A 19,690-nucleotide genomic window follows, 5' to 3' on the forward strand; every position below is an offset into this window, starting at 1 on the left:
GCTCCTTTGGGACCAAAGTCTCATGCATTTCTTGGGCATTTTTTAAGAATTTCAGAGAAAGAGGTTGTGGGGGGCGGGGAGACCATCCAGATGTGAAACATCGATTGGCTGCCTCCTGTACACAGTCTGACAGGGGAGGGGCGGGGTGTCAAAGGCGCAACCTACGCATGTGCCCTGACCGGGAACTGAACACACAGCCTTCTGGTGCATGGGACGACGCTCCCAGCCACCCAGCCAGGGCCATTTCTCAGTCTTGCTTCCAGCTCTGGATACATGGACAAAGAGCAAACTAGTCCAAAATGAAAGGTTTCTGGGCCCTGGCCGGGGAGCCGTTGGTAAGAGCATTGTCCTGATATGCCAAGGGTATGGGTTTGATCCCCAAACACATGCAAGAACCAATTAATGAATGCATAACCAAGTGGAATAACCAATCGATATCTGTCTCTCTCTCTTAAAAAAAGAAAAAAGAAAAGAAAAACAAAGGCTTCCTTCCAGTCTGTCACTCACCCAGTTACAACCTCCAGGGACACGTGGGTGACTCTGACGAGCTTTGCCCAGCACACCTGCCGTCTGAGTGTTTGGGGCCAGCGACGACCACAGTGGCCACAGCAGCTCTCTGTGGTGGGCGGCTGTGCCGAGCCTGCCAGGTGGCCAATCCTACAGGGAAGTCACTGCTTGACAGATGGGGAAACTGAGGCTCACAGAGGCACAGGGACCTGCCCAAAGCCACAGAGCTAATCAGTGCTGGGGCGGGAATTTTCACCTTCCTGTTCTAAGGTTTTTGCTAATTTCTACACTTACACAGTTTTATCGATACCTGGCACTCAGAGAAAAACATTCCCAAAAGATGTGCTCTGTTGGCATTGGCTGGCTCCAACGGGCACGCCAAGCACGTCCGCCTGACGTCTCTACCTGGACTGTGAAATGGGCAGGGGGTTCTGTGTCTAGATCTCTCCCCGCTCTTTGGGCATCTGAACCCTGGGCTTTCTCCTGCTTCGCCCTGTGAATATGGCGCCGAGACGGGAGCCCGACAGTCCCTTAGGTTCATCTAACTGGGTGTTGAGGTCCAGAGGGCCTCCCTGGCTGGAGACGACCAAACCAGCGGTTGGAAACATTTCTTTTCCTTCCGTTTGTTCTGGATCCAAACCTGTGTTTCCCTGCAGGGTACCCTCCACCCCAGTGGAAACAGCGCTGGCTGCCCTCCACCGTCTTCCCTGTTGGCCGCTCTGGACACAGTCCATCACTCTCCTTTCAGAAACACTCCAGCTTCCAGCACACACTCGCCTCGTCTCCTGCCTTCTGGCTCCCTCCCTGCCCGCCCCTCACCCGCGGGTCTTTCTCGGGGCTCTGCACTCGTCCTCACGTCTTCTCCTTCTTCCAGAGGTCGCAAATGGCAGCCCGGCAGCCTCATCAGACCCACCAGCAGATTTTTGTTTGGTCCTCAGTGTGTTTTGTCTTTAATTTGAATGCCTTTGGGCGGGGCAAGCACTCTCCAAGTTCGCCACAGTCCCCATCATTCCCTACCGTCTTACACCCGTCCGCTTCACACATTTCCATCACCTGCCTGGTCCGTGAAGCCATCTGAGTTTTCAGAAACCCCTGCTACACACACTGTCTGGGAAGCCACGCCCACTTTCCCTCGTCGATTAACACCAGTGTCTCCTACTCCACATTTTGTTGGTGTGGGAATCACGGTCCTAGGGAGTTGTTCAAAGTCCCCAGCCTCCCTCCTCCCTCCCTCCCCCAGACTCAAGAGCTGTAGGCAGGGATCGGAAACTCAAATGCCTACAGGAGCCAGGCAGGCCACATAAATGAGTGAACTAGCCAGGTATAAGAAAAGTCAACGGCCAGAAATATAATCAAATTGCATCTTTACTGAACTATGGTGAATGCATGGAACATAATACAAACATGTTTGGTACTGGAGTTTATATTTCAAATTCAGAGTTGAAAAAATACAAATTGAAAAATAGATCTAATTATTAAAATTTTCTCTTTTGTAATTCTTTTGCTCCTTTGAGTTGAAGCCAGAAGGCTGACATCACCCCTTCCGCACCGAGAAGGAAGCATCAGGCCCGGGGGGCACGGTGGGATGGGCTCTAAAGAATTCAGCCTTGAATCCTGGGAGCGGTGTTTAATTTGATTCCGTTTCGTAACGGAAAACCGCCTTTCACAACCGTGGGGACCTCCGCACGTGGAGACTCAGGACAACTAGTGGAGAGCTGCGGGGCAGGCTCCGGGACCAGCACCCTATTGCACTGTGGTTCCGTGACTACTTTGTGTGGCCTGCACTCACACGACCAGCATCGCCCAGCAAAGGCAACCTGACAGTGTTAGTCCATCCTCACAGTCTGGATGCAGAAAGCCTTCCAGGAATTCGGTCTTTAACCCCACAATTTGGGTAAATACTGTCCGGGTCATGTCTTTCATTTCTGGAAACCAACTGCAGCAAAGGAAACAGAGGCAGAATATTCCTTGCTTATGGCTTCCGGTTTTTGCCAGGACTGGGCAGACATGATCATACATTCAAGTCGCTGTTTGTGAATGTTCTTGCGCAGAAAAAGTGTTCAGGAGGGTCATAACCTTGACCCGAAGTCTTTGACCAACGTTCACAGGGAAACCAAGGTGTGGCTTTTGCCTCATCAGAAATGAACCAAGTAGATTGGTTGCAACAGTTCTGCCTTCTTCCACACATGGCGTGACGACCAGGTCACAGGGCTTCTGTGGAATACACTGGCTCACGTTCACCAGCAACCTGCCTGTGATGAACGTACAGAAGCGCATCAAGGGCGGTGTGCTCCACTGACTTCCTTTGCACAGTTCAGTTCCGGGTGACTGATACAATCACCTGACTGTCCTCACCAAACGCTGCCACCTTGGACTGTGGAGTCCCGACAAGTTCCCCTGTGACATAGGTCATTACATTACCACTGTCTGTGGCTGTGCTTAGGAGTTCGGACCTGTCTACGTAAAACTTTTCATTTCTGCAAATACACAAAAATAAGCCTTTACCCAGTGTTGGGCCTGCCCTGGCACCATGTCACAGACTTCTTCGGTCACGTGAAAATTCTCAACTTCACAAATAAATAAAGCTAACTGGGTGGAAGTAGTTCATGCGCAGAAATAGAAAAGGCCACAATAGATTTGCCTCTTTCGAGCAACTGGACTTGTCAATCTTCTGATTTCTCTTCGACACACCGTACAATGCAAATAAACGCCTGTTCAGCTTAAATAATGGCCCAAACGGATGTGTTTTCTGTCCAGGACATGTCATCTGCTCCTTTATAAACTCGCCGTGTGTCGGAGGTTTTAATGCCCAGGTAATTCTCTTCACATCACTGTGAGGCTGCATGTGGCAGCCACGGCATTTCTATGGTTGGCTTTCCAAACCCTACTGACACTTGAGGCCCTTTTTCAGTTCAATGAGCATCGCATCTCGTGTCTGGTCTGTATACTGGTCGAAGTTCTTACTGTGCTTTGATTCATAATGACGTTTCAGGTTGTACTCTTTCAACACAGACATGATTTTTTTGCATATTAAACACGTAGGCATGTTCTTCACTTCCACAAAGAAATAGTCTCGCTCCCATTTTTTTCGAAACACGGGGCCCTCTCGTTCTCTCTTTGGTTGTGACACTTTTGATAGAGACATGGGTACAAGAAAGATTTCACTTTCCTCTGCACACTACCACAGGAACAACTACAGGGCAAACCCAGTGACAAAGGTGGGAGAGCCAAGAGGGAGTGGTGGGGACTGTGGCGAATTAGAGAGCACACGCCCCATCGAAAGGGGCAGCTCCAGCCCGTTGTTGCTAGGCAACAGGGCAGGCCAGGGGTGCCAGATCTCCTGACTTGTCAAGAGAAGCCAAGACTACAGATTTTGTGTGTGTGTCTGTGTGTGTGTGTGAGAGAGAGAAAGAATTATCCTGATTTTTACAACTAACTCTTTAGGAAAAAATACCACGTATGCTAACACAGGGAAGGCCAAACAAAACCCATCTGTAGAGTGGCCCATGGGCCACCATATTGCAACCTCTCTCCCGGGACAGGGCCCAGGAATCTAATGTTAACCAGCGTCCCAAACAATGTGGATGCTGGTGGTCCATAGTGGACCACGCTTTGAGCAACGCTGGTCTAGAGTTTGACAACAGACAGCTGACTCTCTGCCTCCAGCGAGACCACCCACAAGCCCTGCACCTGGGCCTATTACCAGCTCCCTCTGGACCTGTCTCTGAGCACACCCTTCAGGTCCCTTGCCTCACCACATCCCGAACCTGCTTCCTGCTGGGTTTCCACCCCAGGGACAGCCCCACTGTCCATCTATCCAAAGCCCCTGAAGGTAGGTCTCCGACTGGGACCTCTTTCCACGTGATCTCGTCCACTCTGTGCCTTCAACCACCAAACACACACATCTCCTAAGGACACATCATGAGCTCCCACCCTGGCAGCTGTCACTTGAACATACCTTAGACCATTAGCATTCGCCACTGGCTCCTTCCCCCAGTCCCCTAACTCAGAGAAGCCCCACCACCTACCAGCACCCAGGACAGGTCCTGGGGGCCCACCTCAGTGTCCCCAAACCCCCAACTTCCTTCACATGGCACACCAGTCCCCAGCCTCCATCCCCCCCAGCCTCCTCCCCGTTTTCCTGACTCCTGGCAGACCAAGGCCCATCCCCTGCTAGTAGCCTTCTGTGGTTCTTGTGTCCCCAGGACACACCTCAAGCTGCTCAGTTTGGAGCCTGAGCGCCCCCTCCACCTGGTGCCTGCCTGCCTCCAAGTCTCCCCGAGCCAGGCTGTACCAGACCGCCTGACTACTCACTGCCGAGGCCAGGCATCACCAGCCTGGGCCTCGGGATGTCTGCTGCAGCAGGAACAAGGACAGAGATGTCTCCCCCCGGTCTCCTCCTGCCCAGTCCTGGGGGACGACAGTGACGGGAGCCGGGGCATGTGTTAAAAGGAACTTTATTGGGTGTTGGGGGTTCAGATGAGATCCATGAGGATGTCGTCCTCCATGACGCTGGGCTGCAGGCCCGGCTGGGGGACCGGGCCCCGGGGACCCCCGCTCAGCAGCATCTGACCTGGGGGGGGCGGGGGGGAAGGGACTGCATCTCCCAGTCGTCCCTGGGGCCCTGAAGGGCCCTGGGGCTACTTTCTCCCTCCTCCTCAACTTAGTCCAAGGCACTAAGTTGTCTAGAAAGCCCTGGGGGACCCGTCAGAGGCGCTTTCTGGCCCCATCTGGACAGAAATGTGCTGTCTCCCGTATGCCTTTGGAAGCCCACCCCCCAAAACATCTCTCTGGCCCTAAGCCTACCTTTCCCAGCAAACCCCAGAGAACACGCAAGAGAGGGATCATAGGGAGAGCTCTTGCCCTCTAGGTTTTTGGGTCCCTAACCCTCAGAACTCCCCAAAGCCAAGCAGGGATGCACTCTTCTTGAATTCCAGGACTTTGCCTCCCAGGAGCTCTTGGTAATGTTAGGGCTCCAGCCCAGGGGCTGCTGGGACACTGAGTCCAGACCCTGGCCTCCCCCAGACCTCCTTACCTGGCAGTGGAGCCCTCGGGGGAAGCTGTGCAGGCCAGGACTGGGCAGGTGGCGGGTGCAGGAGGGGGGGTCCCAGCTGGGGCTGCCCCAGGCCCTGGTGCGGTGGGGGCAGCAGCGCAGGGGCCCCTGGTGGCTGGAGGTGGTGAAGGGAAGCCTGCTGTGGGGGCACCCCCGTCTGGGGCTGAGGGAACAAAAATTCGGCTCAGAGGCCCCAGTGAGGAGACCCCGCCCAACCATGAAGCCTCTGGTACAGAAAGTGCTCAGAGCATGTCTCAGCCAGTCATCTGTGTGGGGTCTTCCTTCAAAGAAATCTCAGCAGAAGCCCAGGGAAGACACACAGACAGGAGCTGGCGGGCTGGTGCTCACACCTTTTATGAAGCCAACCTCCCTCCTCCGAGATGAAAAGTCTACAACTGTCAGAGCCCAGCACCCGTGTTCCCAGATGCCCCCTTCACCCCAAATCTCACCGGCGGTGGGTTAAGGAGGAGGCTCCGCAGTTGGGGATTGGCCCCAGGGTTCTGGGGCCGAAGGATAGGTCCAGGAGGGAGCGGGCCAGGAGCTGCTCCGGGAGGGCCTTGGGCAGCGCCTGGGGGAGCCTGGGCAGCGCTCTGGGGCTGGGGCTGCCCTACAGCTGCAGAGGCCCCCACAGTGCCCTGAGGCTGGGGCTGCGGTGGACGGAGCTGGAGCTAATGGGAAGAAATGCGGGTGAGCAAGAGACTCCAGACCCCTCAGCCTCCACAGCCCTGGCCCTGACCCTGCTGGCTTTGTCCTCACCAGATTCGGTGAGGGCCTGGTCTGGTCCTCCAGAATGGGGCCCAGCCCGGGCGGTGCCTGCTGCGCCCCCATCTGTACAGGGAGAGAAGGAGCAGGTCGCTGAGTGCGTGTGGAGCAGCTCTGAGAGGATCACTCCACACGTCAGAGATCTGAGCCCGGAAGGGGAACCTTTAAGGAGCTGGGAACATTTCTTTGAAGGTTAGGGTCTGGGAAGGAAACTTTACGTTCCCAGGTCCCCAGGAGGGGCCTATGTCTTGGAGATTCCATGAGGTCACTGAAAAGGGAGAGAAAAGTCGCAAAGAAATGTGGGGATGGGACCGTACCTGGATGCCTGCGCCTTGGGAGAGGAGTAGTGGCTGGTATTAGAGCCCCAAGAAGCCCCTGGGGGGTTGGCCATGAGTTCTGGGGCCCAGGTGGGCAGGCACTAGGAGGGCGGGGATGGGACAGGGACCTGCATCGCTCACCCCGCGCTGCTGCTCCAGCTTCTGCTGCTGCACCTGCTTGTGGTTGGTGATGACCTGGCGGATGCCGTTGACGAAGCCGCTCTGGTCGTAGGGGATGAGGCCCATGAAGATCTTCTTCTTGGACGAGTACAGGAGCATGAGCACACGCACCTCACAGGGGGCCGTGTGGGGGAAGTGCACGCAGCCCGCCTGGGGGGAGAGAACCAGAAATTCACACCCTGCAGGAGGAGGTATCCCACCCTCCCGGTTCTAGAAGGTCCTAGAAGCCCCAGTCGAGGAGGCGAGGTTTCTGCTGGGAAAGGCTGAGGAGACTGGAGCATTGCTTGAAGTTGCTCCAGAAACAAACTGAGTTGCTTAAAGGAGCGCTGAGAGCCCCGAAGGCCAAGGCCAGGGCCAGGCCCAAACACGGGGCTGGGTCCCGCTCTGCAACCTTGACCCCCACCTCCACCTCGTGAGGCTGCTGGGAGGGCTCACGGCTGAGGAGGGGCTTCAACACAAAGCGGGCAACTGAAGCACATCGGACCCATGGGATGCAACACCCTTAGGGGATGGCCACACCCTTCCTGGCCGCAGCCTCTGCCAGTGAGAACGGAAGACAGCAGCACTAGCATCACACCATGCACACCAGGCATCCTGGCCACAGCTGGACACACAGGATGTGCCGAGAAAACGTTATCAAACGTGAAGTGAGAGCATAATACACGGAAGCTCAGAACAGGGGCTCCTGAGGGAGGTGGGGCTGACGAGGTTGAAGAGCCACCTCTGGGACCTTGGCCAAGTGAGTGTTCCTCTCTGAGCTTAGGTTTCTCATCTGAGGCAGATCCTGCGAGCTGCCCTCCCCGCCCTTCTGCCTGGGGCAGCAGCGTGTCTGGGCCCCGGAGCCCTGCATCTGCCCAAGATGAAGCCTGCTTGGGGGCGTGGGGAAGTGTCCGCTTTCCTGAAGAGACAGGGATACAGGACGGATGCCACACTTCCTTCTTGCCTTCCTGCATCAAGTCACACAAGATGCCTGGAGCTTCAGGACCATCTTGTGACCGTAAGAGAGAAGCCAACAGAATCTTGGCCCTGACATCCTGGGCGGCAAAACTCACTCCAACGGCTGCCTGCCTCTGGACGTCCCGCTGTGTCAGGAACAAATGCCTGCTGGCACAGCTCGCTCCGGGGACGGCCTTCTCAGAAGCCGGCTGCCACGCTGTGAGGAGGCCCCAGTCATACAGAGGCCGCGGGTGGGCACTCTGAGGGCCGGGCTGAGCCCCGAGCGGACAGCCTGTACCACGTGAGTGAACCTTGAGCCTCTAGCCCAGCCGTGGGCAAACTACGGCCCGCGGGCCGGATCCGGCCCGTTTGAAATGAATAAAACTAAAAAAAAAAAAAAAAAAAAAGACCGTACCCTTTTATGTAATGATGTTTACTTTGAATTTATATTAGTTCACACAAACACTCCATCCATGCTTTTGTTCCGGCCCTCCGGTCCAGTTTAAGAACCCATTGTGGCCCTCGAGTCAAAAAGTTTGCCCACCCCTGCTCTAGCCCATTCGAGCTTTCAGACAGGTGACTAGCCTCAGCCATCATCTGATGACAACCCCACAAAAGTTCCCAAGCGAGACTAGCCCCGCTGAGCCCAGTCTACCCACAGAACCATGAGAGATGATGGTTTTAGGCCCCCATCCCTATCATCTGTTTGTTGTAAAAACTCTGCTGGTTGGGTTTGTTATGTGGAGCTGGCAGCATTCCTGACGCCGAGGATCGCCTTCTGTGCAGAATGTTCCCGAGGATTCCACGAGGTAAGCCACCAAAAGGTCCCTCTCCTGGGGAAGGGCTGGGTCCACGGGACGGACTCAACATTGGACCTGCTCCTATGTAGGGAGACCTCCCTCGGGGGTGTAGGTTGAACTGTCCTCCAAAAATACATGTGACCTTATTTGGAAATAAGGTCCTTGCAGATTAACGAGTTAAAATGAAGACATTAGAGTGGGCCTTAGTCCAATGGCTGGTGTCTATGTAAGAAAGCAGGACAGGGGGCTCCTTCCCCCTCCCTTCGTGGGAGTCTGTGCTTGTTTCTCGATAAATGTCCACCCTTTGCTATAAAAGCAAGCAAGCAAGCAGGACACACACAGGGAGGAGAATGCCACGCGCAGACACGGGCACAGACACAGTGAGAGGACGGCCATGGGAAGATGGAGGCAGAGACTGGACTTGTACTGCCTGAAGCCAACGCCTGGGCTGCCTGCTGCAAGAGGCCATGAGGGGTCCTGCCCTGCTGACCCGGATTTCGGATGCTGGTTTCCGGAACTGTGAGAATAAAGTTCTGTTGCTCTCAGCCCCAGAAAACCAATACACCCAGCAAACCTGTCAGAGCCAATTTCTTCCCCATTGCTCCTGCCACATCTCACCAGGGAGTGGAATCCCACCGGGCACATGTTATAGTTATAACGCAAGCGAAGGCTCTGGAAGGAGGCTGAGGGGGCCAAGCTCACAAAGCCCCCCAACCGGACCAGAACAGAGTCAGCACCCTGGTCCCTCCCGGCCCAGGACTCACAAAGCCGTTGCCCATGATGCGGTAGAGGCCTTTGAGCGACTCCAGGTCCTTGTTGGTGAAATGGAACTGGACCATCCTTGAGTTCCGGAACAAAGGGCCCAGTGTGGTCTGGGAGACACAGCGTGTTGAGTGAGGAAGTGAGGAGGGGAGCACAGGTGGAAGGGGCGGGAGAGGGATGAGGGGAGAGGGGAGGGATGAGGGGAGAGAGAATGGGCAGGGGTTGGGGCTGCTCCCGCCTGCCACTCACCAGCAGTTGCTGGGGGATGAGCTGCATGATCAGTTTCTGGGGCCACTGCTCTGTTTTCCTGGGGCGACGCGAAGAGAGGTGTCAGGAGGATGCAAATCCCAGCCCGCCCCACCCCCCGACAGTCACCTACAGGTTCTCTCCTTGATTGACGTAGACCTGGCAAGGCAGTGACCGCGTCAGCTTGGTGTTGGCGTCCACGGAGGCAGGTTTGGGTTTCTGAGGGGGAAAGAGAGGCATATCACAGCCAGAGGGGCCCAAGTCTCAGTCCCCTCACCCCCTCCTGCCCAACCCTGGGAGCCCCAAAGCTCCGGATCTCCCCAAGTTTCAGTCCTAAGAACCCTGGGCCCCTCCTTAGTACAATCAATCCCACAATTCTCTAGTCTTTCCACAAATGTTGAGCTCCTCCTCTTGCCCCCAAATCCCACAACCCTCTGTCTCCTTCATGCTACAACCCCCTGGGTCTGTCTGTACCCAGAATCTGAGACGCCTCGGTTCTTCACCTGCAATACAATTCCTACCACCTCCTTAGTCCCAACCTGGGCGTCCTGGGGACTGACTACCTGGGACCACAAGCCCATGACCCTGTGGCGGTCCTGGTCGCACCCTGCACCCCGCCAGGCCCGGCCCTGACCCACCTGCCCAGGACTCCTCAAGCCAACTCACCTCCTGCCACTCGAGGACCCCGCTCCAGGCCAGGAGCTTGTTGGAGACGGACTGCTGCCCCCCGAGGGCCGAGGCCCCTAGCTGGGCTGGGGAAGGGCCACTCACCCCACCTGGGGCAACCGTGCCCGCCTGCTAGGGGACAGAAAGGAGGGTGGGGAGGGGGTCAGACCAACTCCTGGGAGGGACTGTCCTGAGAGAGACAGGCCAGCAAGAACGGGACAAAGGCCTCTTCCTCTGTATCCCCGTGGCCATCCCTCAGATATAAACACTCTGATCCTGGAAGATTCCAGGACTCAGAATAATCGTCAGAATAATCTTCATCCACCAGGAACCACACCCACACCCTTGGGCCCTCCTCAGCAGGCAAATTGCTTGTCCTCTGCACTGTGCTAGCCTGGGGCAGACGGGGGGAGTGGGGCAGCGGCAGCAAGTGGGAGGCATAGGGACACCTACCATGGATGGGGCCCCAGGCTGCGCAGTGGGGGCCAGGCCCTGAACAGGAGCCACCGTGGAGACCAGGTTGGGCTGGGAAGTGGGAGACGGCTTGGGGGCGCCAGGTGGCCCCTGTGGCAGCGCAGGGGCCTGGGCTTGGCTGAAGGGGGGACCCACTCCTGGAGCCGCCTGCTGGAGAGGGTTGATGGGCGAGACTGCGAGAGACCAAGGGGAGAGGTGGGGCAGGTGCCCTGGGAGAGAGGTCTGGCTGTCCCCGCCGCCCCTGCCCTGTACTGTCGCCCCTGGACTCACAGCGCGGGCCCAGCCCAGCCTTCTGGTTCTTGGCAGCCTCCACTGCATTCTGAGCAGCCACCTGAGCTGCACTCAGGTTCCCGGGAACCTGGAAATAGAGAGGGGAGGGGCTGATGAGGACCATGCACACCTGTCCTGGTGTCACATGGGGCCACCCGCCCCACAAGGCACAGGCACCCCGACTCCAGTATCACAGGAGTTCATGACTCCCATCGCCCCACAGGACATGATTCCTTGCCCCGCAAGAGTCCCCCCCTCTGCATGTCTCAACGGAAACCCCCATCACTCCCCACGTGCCAGCATCCAACCAGGCCTCTTCCAAGGGGCAGGGCTCCCACAAGGCCCCAGAGCATGTCCCTTCCTGGGATGCCCATACCTGGTACTGCTGGGGAACGGAGGGCAGAGGCTGCTGGGGGGCTGCCGAGAGCGCAGCACTCGAGGATGGAGCTGGAGGCAGGGAGACAGGCTGCTTTGGCTGGAGCGGGCCTGGGGCCGAGCCACCCCCGACTGAGAGCCGAGGATGGACATTGGAGGACGGGCAATGGAGCCCCATGAGAAGTGGTTGGAGAGGGAAAGGAAATCCAAGTCAGAGGGAGTCAGCCGGCGAGAACACCCCCACCCCCCAGAGGCGAGCGGGCCTCACCGGGCAGCACGAGTCCCCGCACCAGCACCATGTGCCGTGGGTCCTGGCTCACGTCTGCTGGCGGCTGCAGTGGCTCCAGCATGGCCGGGGGGGCTGCCTTTTCGAACAGAAGCCGCAGGGCAGGCAGCTTCCGAGGGGACACGATGGAGAAGTGGATCCCTCGCTGCAGGAGAGGGGACAAGCAGTAAGGACTGGGCTACAGGGGCCAGCCCCCCGGCTGCTACACACACACCTGCTAGGTGGCTGGACGGCGTGGACCCTAAAACCAAATTCCCATCAGGCTTTGGGACAGGGGACCACGAGACCTGAATTAGCTGCCCCAGGGGATTCTGTGACCCGAAAGTCCAGCCCCAGCCCCTCTCCCCACACCCGGGCGTCCTCACCTCCCCAATCTTCTGCACGAGACTTTCCGTTGTGCACCCGGAGTACGTGGTGCTCTCAACAGCGGGCAGCAGGTATGGGGGCGAATTACAGATGAGGAGGCAGACGCGGTGAGTCTGGCCACTGCCAAGAACAAGGACAGATGTGGAGCAGGTGGCAACAAGGCCCTGAAAAGGGACCCAGACCCGGCACAGCAGAGGTACAGGGACTCCGCCCACAGGAAGTCAGGGGGGATGGCCCCATTTCACAGCTGAGAACACTGAGGCTCTGAGGTTCCTGACTGACCCCAAGTCGGACAGCGCACAGGGGAGACAGGAGTCCGACACCCCTTCCTGATGAGGCACCAGCCAGGGGCCACCTCCGGATTCCCCGCCCTAACTCCCCAGTGTGAGACGGGGGTGGAGTCCTGCGACAGGCAAAGTGGGTTCTGAGCCCAGTGGACAGAGACCAGCACGGGACACGAGACCCCGCACCGGGCGCACTCACATCTGCTCCCGCATCTTCTTGAAGTCATCGAACAGCTGCAGGGCCGTGCTGAGGCCTTCCGCGATGAGGCTGCAGCTCTCACCACCCCCGCCCATGAACCTGCACGAGGCCAGGCTGTCAGTCCTCAGGGTCCCTGCGGCACCTCCCAGCCCCCAGGCCACACCTGAAGAACCTGCGCCCGTGCCCTCCCCTACCCAGCACAGGACTGCGCGCCTTGGGATGGGGACACTGTTGAGTTCCCTGCTCTATCCCCAGGGCTGGCACAGTGCCAGGCCAGGGGACAGGGGACATTTGTCATCTCCGGCGAGGGAGTCTCTCTCGGAAGAGGCCCCATCAGAGGAGGGACCAGGGAAAGGGCCTGGGACCCCAATCCCCGTGCGCCTCCCGCCTCGGGGCCATCTCTCCATCTTTAAAGCCAGCCCCAGCCTCGCTGCCCCAGCCTGGTACAGAGGCCCTCTGCTCCCAGTGCTGTGGGCTGAATGGTGTCCCAGAAGAGACATGTTGAGGTCCCAACCCAGGACCTCAGAATGCGTGTTATCGGAAAGCAGGACCTTCACAGAGGTGCTCAGGCCACACTGCGGGGAGGGCCCGCATCCAGTATGACCCGTGTCATATAAACAGGGGGAACTGGGACACAGACAGACACGCTTCGAGGAAACGGTGACATAGAGACACAGGGAGAACACCATGTGGAGACCGGAGTGACACGGCCACCAAGTGAGAAAGGTCTGGGGTGACCAGAAGCTGGGAGACAGGAAGGCTCTGGAGAGCACCAGGCCCGGCCCACCCCTGAGCTCGGACTCCTGGATCCTGACCCGAGACACCGCATTCCCGCTGTTCTGGGCCACCCAGTTTTTAGTACTTGGTTAGGGCAGGTCAGGGAAGGAGACCAATTGGACGGAGCCATCTCTAGGATGTGCCCGAGGAGGAACAGGGTCTCAGACACCATCTGACACCAGCCGAGCTGAACTGTTCACTTCTTTTTTTTTTAATATTTGTGTTTTTTTTTATATATATATTTTATTGTTTTTTTACAGAGAGGAAGGGAGAGGGATAGAGAGTTAGAAACATCGATGAGAGAGAAACATCGACCAGCTGCCTCCTGCACATCTCCTACTGGGAGTGTGCCCGCAACCAACGTACATGCCCTTGACCGGAATCGAACCCGGGACCTTTCAGTCCGCAGGCCGACGCTCTATCCACTGAGCCAAACCGGTTTCGGCTGAACTGTTCACTTCTAAATGATTACTTTTGCTATGTAAAGTTCAGCTCAATTTAAAAATGTAATTTGTGAGGGAACGTGTAACCAACCGACCACTTTGAGATCCTAAAAGTTGTTCCTTACCGAACACTGAGCATGAGCAATCTGTTACCAACTCAGAGAAAGATACGTAACAAATGTTCTGCCCAAGACATGAGAACAACTTGAAAATGGGGAGCAAGGAAAAAATACGGTCAGTTGTAAAATGTTTTGTTTTAAATATATTTTATTGATTTTTTTACAGAGAGGAAGGAAGAGGGATAGAGAGTTAGAAACATCGATCAGCTGCCTCTTGCACACTCCCCACTGGGGATGTGCCCACAACCAAGGTACATGCCCTTGACCGGAATCGAACCTGGGACCCTTCAGTCGGCAGGCCGACGCTCTATCCACTGAGCCAAACCGGTCAGGGCGTAAAATGTTTTAAATATCATAAAGTTGCCCGGCCAGCGTGGCTCAGTGTTTGAGTGTCCATTCCATCTATGAACCAGGAGGTCACAGTTCGATTCTCCGTCAGGGCACATGCCTGGGTTGCAGGAGGCAACAGATCAAGGATTCTCTCTCAGCACTGATGTTTCCATTTCTCTCCCTCTCTGAAATCAGTGGGGAAAAGAAAGAGAAAAAAAAAGCCCAGCCTACATGTCTCAGTGATTGAGCGTCGACCTATGAACCAGGAGGTCACAGTTCGACTCCTGGTCAGGGCACATGCCCAGGTTGTGGGCTCGATCCCCAGTGGGGGGTGTGCAGGAGGCAGCCAATCAATGATTCTCTCTCATCATTGAGGTTTCTCTCTCTCTCTCTCTCCCTCCCTCACCCTTCCTCTCTGAAATTAATAAAAATTTTAAAAATAAATAAATATAAAATTTATGATACACTTTAGCTCCTAATAGCCCCGCTGACACAGACACAAAGTAAATAAAAAACAAACTGAAAGTACTCTGGGTGCGCTCACTTGCCCCATTTGTCCAGCCCGATGTCATAACCTCAAAACCTGCATTGCTCACTTTCACCAGCTAGCAGGTCCCTGGAGGCCCCCGAGGTGCAAGTCCAATCAATGAGCGTGATCAGCAGCCAGGCCTGACTGAGGGCTCCCTGCGAGCCAGGTCCCCGGCCCAAGAGGGTCGGGACTTGCCCGTCTTATGTGCCTGACTCCTCAGTGCCTAGGACAGTGTGCTCTACAAATGTCTGTTGAATGAATGAATGGACGAATGACCGTCACAGCGCCATGGGGAAGACGCCAAGGCTCTTTTCCTTCTAACTTCTCCTTTCTGACCTGAGTCACAAGCTGTAGGAGGGGAAAACCGCCTCTTTTGTAAGACAGGATGTAACATCAGAAATGCACCTTCCCAAACCAAGGCCGATTCAAAAGTCACACTGCATGCTTTGTTCCCGAAGTTCCCGACACTCCCGCAGAAGATAAGATTTCCCCAAGTGCGAACAAAACTTGCTGACTCTCTGTGGTCTCTGTGACAGACCTGCCTGGAACATCTCAGAAACTGAATTCAGATGGTTACATAGGACTGATAAAAACAATGACGACAGTGAATGTAAAATAATAGCTTAAAATGTTTATCAACCGATTGAGAGGGTTCTGCAGTGCGCATACAGCACACAAAGCATTCTCAGTTGCTTAAAGACACAGTGTACTCTAAGCTGATGAACGGGAAGGTGGCCTGTGATGAAGGTATTCAGAAAGCACTTCCCGGGCCTGGCCCAGTAGCTCAGGTGGTCAGAGAATCATCCCCATATGCCAAGGTGTGGATTCGAGCCGTAGTCAGAGCACATACAAGAACCAACCAATGAATGCATAAATAAAGTGGAACAGCCCTAGCTGGTTTTGGCTCAGTGGATAGAGCATCGGCCTGCGGACTGAAGCGTCCTGGGTTCGATTCCAGTCAAGGGCACATGCCTGGGTTGCAGGCTCGATCCCCAGTAGGGGGCATGAAGGAGGCAGACAGTCATTGATTCTCTCTCATCATTGATGTTTCTATCTCTCTCTCCCTCTCCCTTCCTCTCTGAAATCAATAAAAACATTTTTTTTTTAAAAGTGGAACATCAGTGTGTCTGTCTCTCTCTCCCTTCCTCTCTCTCTAAAGTCAATCAATAAATAAAGCTTTAAAAATAAAAAAATCGATCGATAAAAAAATGTCTATTTATATATATAAAGAAAACATTTCTCTCTTAGCTTCCTAGTGCCCTTGAAGTTTTTAATTAAGGGGGTTTGACTGCTTTTCCCGATACTTAAACCCCCATCAGAAGACTTGGTTTGTGGTGATTACCCTCCCTATAGCTTTCACTCATTCATTTACTCAGGCGAGGTTTCCTGCCCCCTCAGGGTGCCAGGCCCCAGCGGGAAGCCAACACCCAGGGTCCTGGACAGGCACAACCCAAAGGTGGGTGTGGGGCTGTGACAAGTGAGCACCTTGAAGTCATGGGGGCAAAAGAGGGAGCAACTGGCTGCTCGTCAGAATCAGGGGCGGGCACTGAAGGTGGGTCTGGAAGCCAGTACAGTTTGCCAGGGAGAGTCCGAGTACGAAGTGCATTCTGGGTGTTAATTCATTCACCCACGTGTTCAGTCAGGCTTTCCTCCAGCCCCCTTTGCGCCAGGCCTCCCGGACCGGGTGCTAGAAATTGAGGGACATCAGACTTGGACTCAGGCCCCAAGGAGCCCCACTTAACACGGTTCCTGTCTTACCAACCACAGTCTATCCCAGCTGTTCTCAACCGGGGGTGGTTTTACCCGCAGGAACGTTTGACAGTGTCTGAAGACATTCTGGTTTGTCACAATTTGGAGGAAGTGGCTGCTGACATTTGGTGGGTAGCGGCCAAGGATCTGCACCAACAGCGCAGAGGCGGAGAAACCCTGCTCTCCCCTGACCACGAATTCTAATGGCCGTGAGGGAAAAGCAGGCGTCACCTGCCCACTGAACCTTCGGCACCCAGTCCAGCACACGGCCCGGAACAAAGCAAACATTTGCTGAAGGAACGTAATGAAAGGGTGCTGTTTCATGGGCTCCGACCACAGACCAGACCTGAGCTTCACACAGGACAAAGACTAGCTCCTGTGATCCCCCCAACAATACTGGGATACGAACTACCGCCATCCATTTGCAAACCAAGAAACTGAGACAAAGTAACAGCAAACACTCAGGTAGCACTGAATCCATGCCAGGCGCTGATTTAAATCACCCACTCACGCCCTGACCGGTTTGGCTCAGTGGATGGAGCGTCAGCCTGCGGACTCAAGGGTCCCGGGTTCAATTCCGGTCAAGGGCATGTACCTTGGTTGCGGGCACATCCCCAGTGGGGAGTGTGCAGGAGGCAGCTGATCGATGTTTCTCTCTCATGGATGTTCCTAACTCTCTCTTCCTCTCCCTTCCTCTCTGTAAATCACCCACTCATCTCCTCCCCAATGCACCCCTATGAAGGCATGGCAGCCAGGCCCCGGTGATCCTCACCCCTTAGTATGCCCTCACCCCTTAGTATGCCCACCCCTCAAACACTGACTACAGCTGACTGTGCATCAAACAGAATGCAGCAGAAGGAAGGATGAATGACTTCCAAGACTTGATTTTAAAAAGCCTGTGGCTTCCTCTTTGCTCTTTCTGGTGGATGGCTCCGTTTGAGGAAAGCCAGTGGCCATGTTGGGCGGACACTCACGCAGCCCCGACGGGAGCCCTGGTGGCGAACAGCCAGGAAGGAGGTGGGCCCTCCAGCCTCCAGTCACAGCAGGAGCCACCCAGGAAATAATCCTCTGAGAACCAACCAAACCTCTGGTGACTGCACCTTCATGAGAAAGATCCTGAGCAAGAGCTCTCCAGCTAAGCTACTCATGAATGCCTTACAGAAACCGCATGAGATAATATATGCTTGTTATTAAGCCACTGAGTCTTGGGGTAACCTCTTACGCGTCAACGGATAAGCAATACGACAACTAACGAATACAAGTACAGATGCTCCTGAACGTACACCCAGCATCAGCTGAAAATATCACAAGTTCAAAATGCATTTAACCGCCCTGACCGGTGGGGCTCAGTGGATAGAGCGTCGGCCTGCGGACTCAAGGGTCCCAGGTTCGATTCCGGTCAAGGGCATGTACCTTGGTTGCCGGCACATTCCCAGTAGGGGGTGTGCAGGAGGCAGCTGATGGATGTTTCTCTCTCGTGGATGTTTCTAACTCTCTATCCCTCTCCCTTCCTCTCTGTAAAAAAAAGTCAATAAAAATATATTCAAAAACAACAAAAAACAAAATGCATTTAACCTCCTGGACATAGAGCTTTACCTGGCCGGTTTGCATTGAATGCCTATCGCTTTTGCACCATCACAGAGTGGAAAAATCTTAAGTCAGGAACTGTCTGTCTTATTAGCACACACACCCCCCTGAAGGATAAGTTGTATTAGGCACAGAGAGGACAGGGGGCCCTGGGTCTGGGACTGCTGTGATCTGGCTCCAGGCTGCGTAAACCTGCAAGAATCTGCAACGTTAACTAACGAAATTCCGTGCAAAGCACAGAGGGATCGGTCCAGGCCGGGTCCCCTGCCCTCAGGCATCAGTGAGCCCTGGAAAAGGACTGGAGTAGAGGTGAGGAACTGTGGACAGAAAGTGTAGAATCATGCATGGAGGACCAAGGGGGTACTGAGCTCAAGGCCGCCTGGAGCAGGCGTTTCTACCTCCCAACCCAATGGCAGCATCGCGGAGCACACAGAACCCAACACAGGAGTGACTTATGAACAAAAACACAATCCCCCGCTCCCCCCCACCCCCGCTCCAACCCCCCAGGCCTTTCAGCCACCCGGTGTGACCCCAGCCTCCATCCGTCCACGGCCCCTCACAGGGCCCCCCACCCCACCCCAAGCACAGGGGAAAGCTCACTTAATGCCATCGAGCCAGGTGACGAACTCATAGGCGCTGCTGGTGGGAGCGTGACACTGTACGTAGGACTCGGGAGCGCAGTCCACCGTGTTGAACACCACGAGGCTGTACTGGGTCCCCCCATACTGGGAGGGGGGCAAGGAGCTCAGCTAAGATCTCAGAGAGGAAGCAGTGGCCCCCGGCCCCTCCTCCCTCGGACCCAGGGGTCCAGGCCCCCAGCCCCTCCTCCCTCGGACCCAGGGGTCCAGGCCCCCGGCCCCTCCTCCCTCGGACCCAGGAGCCCAGGTCCCCGGCCCCTCCTCCCTCGGACCCAGGAGCCCAGGTCCCCGGCCCCTCCTCCCTCAGACCCAGGGGTCCAGGTCCCCGGCCCCTCCTCCCTCGGACCCAGGAGCCCAGGTCCCCGGCCCTTCCTCCCTCGGACCCAGGGGTCCAGGTCCCCGGCCCCTCCTCCCTCGGACCCAGGCGTCCGGACCCCGTCCCCTCCTCCCTCAGTCTCAAGAGTCCCAAGACTCACGTCTCCCCCGAAGTCCGTCTCGGCGGGAGGACCACCATTAAAATACCTGTGAGGGTCGGAGATGAAAAGTTCGGGGTCAGGCAAGAGGCTGCGAGAAACGAAAGTCGGAGGGCGGGGCTGGAGTTGTGGAAATGGGACTCACTCGATGGCCGGGAGCAGGTAGTGCTTGCGGAGCCCCTCGAAGTAGGGCCCCAGGTTGGCGGTGCCCTCAATCACAAACACCACGTCAGCTACCAGGCCCCCGGCGCGAGCCGGGCCCTCGGACCCGGGGACCATGCCCCGCGAGCTAGTCGCCACCGCGGCAGAAGCCTCCGCGAGCTGAGCGGAAGTGCGCCTGCGCTGCGCGTGCACCCGCTCCGAAAAGCTGTGCGCCTGCGCTGCCCGGGCACTCGCGCCCGAAGGCCGTGCGCCTGCGCTGCGCGTGCACTCGCACTGAAAGGCTGTGCGCCTGCGCCACTCGGGCACCCGCGCCGAAAGGCTGTGCGCCTGCGCTGCGCGTGCACCCGCTCCGAAAAGCTGTGCGCCTGCGCTGCGCGTGCACCCGCGCCGGAAGGCCGTG

At 56.2% G+C, this 19,690-nt stretch overlaps 1 protein-coding gene across 5 annotated transcripts; it reads right to left on the reverse strand.

Moving 5' to 3' along the window:
• Window positions 1-1,872: 1,872 nt before the first annotated feature.
• MED25 (mediator complex subunit 25) lies at window positions 1,873-19,444 on the reverse strand. 5 transcript variants are annotated; one of them, XM_070401616.1, is made up of 18 exons: window positions 19,274-19,444; window positions 19,132-19,177; window positions 18,618-18,742; window positions 12,484-12,582; window positions 12,000-12,120; window positions 11,617-11,779; window positions 11,350-11,480; window positions 10,974-11,061; window positions 10,683-10,876; window positions 10,230-10,358; window positions 9,697-9,782; window positions 9,567-9,624; window positions 9,320-9,427; window positions 6,781-6,969; window positions 6,317-6,388; window positions 6,010-6,228; window positions 5,543-5,723; window positions 1,873-3,636 (listed from the first exon to the last, which is right to left on the reverse strand). In XM_070401616.1, the coding sequence occupies exons 1-18, from the start codon at window positions 19,405-19,407 to the stop codon at window positions 3,392-3,394; spliced, it is 2,388 nt and encodes a 795-aa protein (XP_070257717.1). In that variant the 5' UTR covers window positions 19,408-19,444; the 3' UTR covers window positions 1,873-3,391. The 5 variants fall into 5 exon arrangements, with proteins under 5 accessions (XP_070257717.1, XP_070257716.1, XP_070257720.1 ...); XM_070401615.1 differs by having other exon boundaries at window positions 10,230-10,361; XM_070401618.1 differs by lacking the exon at window positions 1,873-3,636 and adding an exon at window positions 4,948-5,080.
• Window positions 19,445-19,690: the final 246 nt, after the last annotated feature.

Source organism: Myotis yumanensis, unplaced genomic scaffold (genome assembly GCF_028538775.1).
Source record: "Myotis yumanensis isolate MYYU_CA2020_CCGP unplaced genomic scaffold, mMyoYum1.0.hap1 SCAF_23, whole genome shotgun sequence".
NCBI lineage: Eukaryota > Metazoa > Chordata > Mammalia > Chiroptera > Vespertilionidae > Myotis > Myotis yumanensis.